Source organism: Musa acuminata, chromosome BXJ3-8, assembly GCF_036884655.1.
Source record: "Musa acuminata AAA Group cultivar baxijiao chromosome BXJ3-8, Cavendish_Baxijiao_AAA, whole genome shotgun sequence".
NCBI classification, from domain to species: domain Eukaryota; kingdom Viridiplantae; phylum Streptophyta; class Magnoliopsida; order Zingiberales; family Musaceae; genus Musa; species Musa acuminata.
The window spans coordinates 44,605,446-44,610,601 of record NC_088356.1 but is presented as its reverse complement, the minus strand read 5'-3'; the positions used below and the strand labels follow the sequence as shown (position 1 = coordinate 44,610,601).

General features: G+C 44.7%; 1 protein-coding gene across 1 annotated transcript; it reads right to left on the bottom strand.

Annotated features, from left to right (window-relative positions):
* Nucleotides 1-724: 724 nt before the first annotated feature.
* Nucleotides 725-4,928, bottom strand: LOC135646079 (beta-glucosidase 12-like). Its single transcript, XM_065165215.1, has 13 exons — nucleotides 4,605-4,928; nucleotides 4,460-4,529; nucleotides 2,929-2,987; nucleotides 2,765-2,840; nucleotides 2,602-2,679; nucleotides 2,428-2,515; nucleotides 2,064-2,319; nucleotides 1,875-1,990; nucleotides 1,571-1,788; nucleotides 1,463-1,494; nucleotides 1,297-1,399; nucleotides 1,112-1,220; nucleotides 725-1,046 (listed from the first exon to the last, which is right to left on the bottom strand). The coding sequence occupies exons 1-13, from the start codon at nucleotides 4,851-4,853 to the stop codon at nucleotides 875-877; spliced, it is 1,626 nt and encodes a 541-aa protein (XP_065021287.1). The 5' UTR covers nucleotides 4,854-4,928; the 3' UTR covers nucleotides 725-874.
* Between the last annotated feature and the right edge of the window lie 228 nt (nucleotides 4,929-5,156).

The window sequence follows — 5,156 nt, the reverse complement described above, 5'->3', positions numbered from 1 at the left end:
CCAATCTTGTTTCTTCTGATACAAGTTTTGAGATTATGCATCTTTCTGCATGGGTCCAAGGACCATGGTCATCAGGGTCTCAAACTTGTATAGCCCTTAAAATTCACTCTTTTAGTTTTCTTAATTGTTTTTTTTTAAACCGTATAGTTCCCTCTGATTGGGCAGTTTTGTTGGTGAGCCAAAGTAATCCAACATAGTGTTAAGACCTGATCAAACATCACATTATGACATTATTTTGTGTTGAGCAGCATATCTTGTATAATATGAATCCAAAAGCTCATTTTGTATTATTTCTTTTCTGCTGCATATCACGGACATGTTCTTCTATAGAAAAAACTCTACAAAAAATTTGGTGATTACGAGGGACATTTTTCTTTACATCATGAGAATTTGGCTTCAGAGTGGGAGTTTTATGCTTTAGAGGGTATCCCCTCATTATCATCAATGGTTTAACTCTCACTTTGTTATTTGTTTTGCAGTGTTGGTATATCATAAGATGGGGCGGTCGATATTAATTTATATGATTTGATATCCGTCATCGAAATTTGATTCCTTGCATGGTATGATCATGTGAAACATCTAAGAAGAGAACAGATAGAGAGTTGTTCATGAGAGGTCAGGAAAGCAATTGGTATTATGAGGGTCACAAGCAAAACAAGTTGGGGGTAGCCATTGGAACGAGAAAGCTGTTCCTATCAATGTAGGACGAGGGAGAATCAAGATATCAAAGAGAAAACAAGTAGCAGTTTATTGCAAGCACTACAGCATTGTCTCAAGGCTCCGACATGCACCACAAGAACAGCCAGTTTCTTTGCAGTCAAAGAAAGCAGAAGCAAGCGTCAAATCATGATTCTTCCAGTGGCAGATGCATCATCTACGATCTCCTAAGGAACTCACGGAACCAGAGTGCAGATCTCTTGGGGTACCTCTTCAGCCCATCCTTGAAATCCACATAATGGAGTCCAAATCTTACAGTGTAGCCTGAGTTCCATTCGAAGTCATCCAACAGCGTCCACATGAAGAATCCCCTCACGTCTGCTCCTTTCCTGCACAAAATAGCTGTCATGTTTCAACATCGGCAACTCAGGAATCCTACCTCGTGTTCGCAGACCTGATAGCTCTCTGCAGGTAGAGCAGATGCCCCTTGTAGTACTCGACCCTCATCTTATCCTCGAGTGCTTCCTCGAGAGGCACTGTTTCATCGTTTACCTCATCGATACCTGCTTGCCAAACCATCCTCTCCGTGAGAATAGTTCAACCTGTCCCGTATCAAAAGACAGAGCAGATGGATCCTACCATTCTCCGTGATGTAGATCACCGGATTGTTGTATTTAGATTTCGTGTACAACAGGAGATCTCTTATCCCTTTCGGGTAGACGTAGAGCCAACTGGAAGCAGCCTGCACACTCTCACCTGGTCAGCCGACGGCAAGCTTACAAAGAACTGAGGTGATTTGAGTTACCTGAGGACCGATCGGAACTCCGTTACGAACCGCTGCACTTGCAGGAAGAAGATTAGGTTAAACATCTCTTCCTTGATGAAGTAGCTGATACATATCGTAGTAGATTACCGGTGCTGCTGACAAAAGAATCTGTCATGTAGTTTTGAACGCCGGTTTTGGAGAGAGGAAGACCGTAAGCATAGCTTGCAGTGTAGTAATTGAGGCCGATGAAGTCGAATGATCCTTTAATCAGCCTGGATTCCTCGTCGGTAAACCTCGGTAGGCGATCCCCGAGAAGCGTCCGCATGATGAATGGGTAGTCCCCTCCGGTTAGAGGATCCATGAACCTATCAGTCGAGAGAAGAAGAAGAAGAAGAAGAAACAGCAGTCAGGGTTTCTGCTTCGAACCAGCTTCAACCTGTCCATGGCTCACCATCCGTAATTGAAGTCGAGGATTCTTTGAGCAGCATCGACGTCGGACTTGGAATCGGAGAGTGGAATAAACCATGTGGTCGTCAGTGTGATTCCTATTCTTCCCTTCTGAGATCCCTGCATGCATCTTCTTCGTGAGGAGGCGGGTGATGACACCCAAGTGTTGGCCAAGCTCGCTCTGCTTAATTACCTGGTATGTGTCCCTGTAGAGCTTCACGGCGGCGGCGTGGGCGAGCAACTGGTGGTGAGCCACCACGTAGGGCTCCCTGCCCGAGTTCCCTGCAGTGCAATTGCCGACGAGTATGGGGGTGCATCGGCCCGGTGCCGTCTGTCCTGTAGCGTAACCCATGGTGGAGAAGATCAGGGGTTCGTTGAAGGTGATCCAGTGCTTCACCCGATCGCCGAACTCCCCGAAGCACACTTCCACGAAGTCGCGGAAGTCTTTGCTGCAAGAACAGATTCATCACAGAGCAGTTATCATATCGAGTTCCTCCTAGAGATGAAACATTGTGATGCTACACATTCACTTAGAATGACGAGTATGTGGAACTAACACGACGAACGGGCTCAAGAAACCACCGTACTGATCCTCCAGTGCCTGAGGCAGGTCCCAGTGAAAGAGGGTCACGAAGGGCTGCAAACCTACAAGAGTTAGGAGCAGACGATGATGAGAGAAAGGAGAGCAACGACGACAAGCAGTAGAAACACAAGTGTACTGAGATGAATACCATTCGACAGGAGCTCATCGATGAGATCGTTGTAATGTTTGACGCCTTCCTTGTTGACTCCTCCACTGAGCTTTCCATCTGAGATGTGAGATCGCAGGCGCATCATTCTACCCAACTAAAAATTACATTCGGAATAGTTTCGTTGATGGAATGTGAATCTCACTTGGTAAGATCCTCGACCAAGAGATGGAAAACCTGTGGGCATCCACTCCCATCTCTTTCATGAGCGCCACATCTTCCTGCAACTCAAGTTCAAACTGATAGATTCCAAGGCAACCACAGTAGCTGAGAGGGAAAACGTTGGATGACAGAGATGAAGTAACCAACCTTGTAACGATGGTAAGAGTCTACTGCCACATCTCCATTGCTCCTATCCATTATTTTCTCTGCCCATAACGTCATAAAACAAAAGGCATTGCAATAAACTCCAAGTCTGCTAATATATCATTAATATATATATATATATACACACATATCAATTAGAGTGTCGCTGAAAAGTATTGATGAGGGTAATAATTGCGATAAGACTCGCGTGACATCAGTTGCCTCAGAAGACGCCTCACGCTTCTGTTGACCTGATGAGGCACCCGGTCAAAGCGGACTGGAACGTCTACCAAGGCACATTAGCACCCTGCTCAGGCTCGATTCCTCACGCCATGCTAACGGCAATGTCAGACGCTACCAGAAGTACGATCCTGCTCCCTGCGGGCCGACACATCATGCGACGGTAATTCTCACTATAAAAACCCTCGCACACCGAGGAGTGAAAAGAGAGGCACAAGAGAAGCAGTCACAACTTGGCTAAAAAGAGGAACCCCCCACGACCACCCACTGACTTGATCGTCGGAGGGGTCGGGCCGAGCTCCCCGACCCGACCTTTGTGCAGGTGCGAAGCCGAAGATCCCCACTGAACGCGCAGGCGAGGAGTTCTTGCCCGGAGGGAATAGCGACCCTGTCCCAATCGGAACACCGTGATCGGCCACCTTAGCAATCGGGAGGAGCGTCCCAGGGAGATCCCCATCATCCGGACCCGAACCAAATCGCATCGATCCCGAGACCACAGCTTAAAGTTGTTTACACGATAAGTATAATACAAGATTGAGCACACGAATCCCAAATCCAATAATTTGACATGACTCGCACTGGTCGCAAAAAGCAGTGTGGATCTCATCACTATCTTATCATATGATTACATTCGGACAACCATTTCATTGCTTTGCATGGAAAACTGTCTCCTACAAACACTAAATTAGATATAGAGATTGTACGAAATCCATCAAAATAAATATTCACACTATATTTATAGAATATCTTTATTCGCTTTGGTTGATGAGTCGATATCAGACATACAGATAAAATATGAACGATCAATAGATTGATTGTTTCTATGTATCGGATTCACCTAACAAAGAATGGCATGTGGAAATGACGAATATAAGAAGAGAAATCAAATGGTGATCTGTCTAATAAAATCCCAACACTAAAGGAAAGAGAGTGGGTGGGAAGAATAGATTGGGAAAGGCTCTTCGAACAGTCAGGTGGATTCAGTGATATCATCTTTTCCATCAAAAATGAAATAATTCTTCTTTCTTTCTTTCACTCGTTTAATTTATTTGATTCATTCACGCATTCAGTTTAAAGCATTTCTCTTTCGTCGAAATCATCGGTATTCACTAACGATCTTTATCAATATCTTTCTTATAACTCTATTTTTTTTTTACAGATTCTGAAGAGTGTTAGGATCAAGAACGACACTAAGAGGAAGTGAATTAGTATAACGGAAAAAATCATAGACTCGTAAAATATTTCGTTCATCGAAAATATCTAAGTAACGACAGCATCAAATAAATTGGCAGACCTGGGTGGTGATGAGTGAAGGTGTCCCAAATGCTCGGCCCCTTGCCACCTTCTCTGAATGCACCTTCGTACTACATACGTACCCAACATCAGAACCACTTCACCAAAACACAAACACACACAGACACCCTCTTACTCTTACTTACTTGGTAAGCTGCAGAGGCCGCGCCGAAGACAAAGCCAGCAGGGAAGGAGCTACTGTTGAAAGACGAGGCGGCGACGCCGTGCGCCGAAGCCCCTCCCCATAGTGATCCCATCAGTGCCGCCACAAAGGGGAGGACGACAACTACGCAAGCAGATGCCATTTGTCTTAGAGACAGAGAGAGAGAGATGGACGCCGGAGATCTTCCCCTATTCATGGATGCAGACCGACTGTCGAAAGAGAGCTTCCACATGAATACTTTCCCATACCCATTTCAGTGTGTCTCAGAACAATTACATCATTACAAGGAATGATTTGTCTCATATGTCTACCACTTAACATGTCACATGGGATGTCAGGTCATTAAATAGGACTCCATACACACACTATCTTAGCTAAAAGAGAACATGATATATTGTTTTCCTTCGTACACCAACTTTTCATCATATGCTTTACCAAAACCATATATCAAAGTTGCAAGAGACAGACAGACAAAGCCAGAGCGAAAGTGATCATTGCCAACTCATCCTATGAAATATATACTGTACTTTAGTTT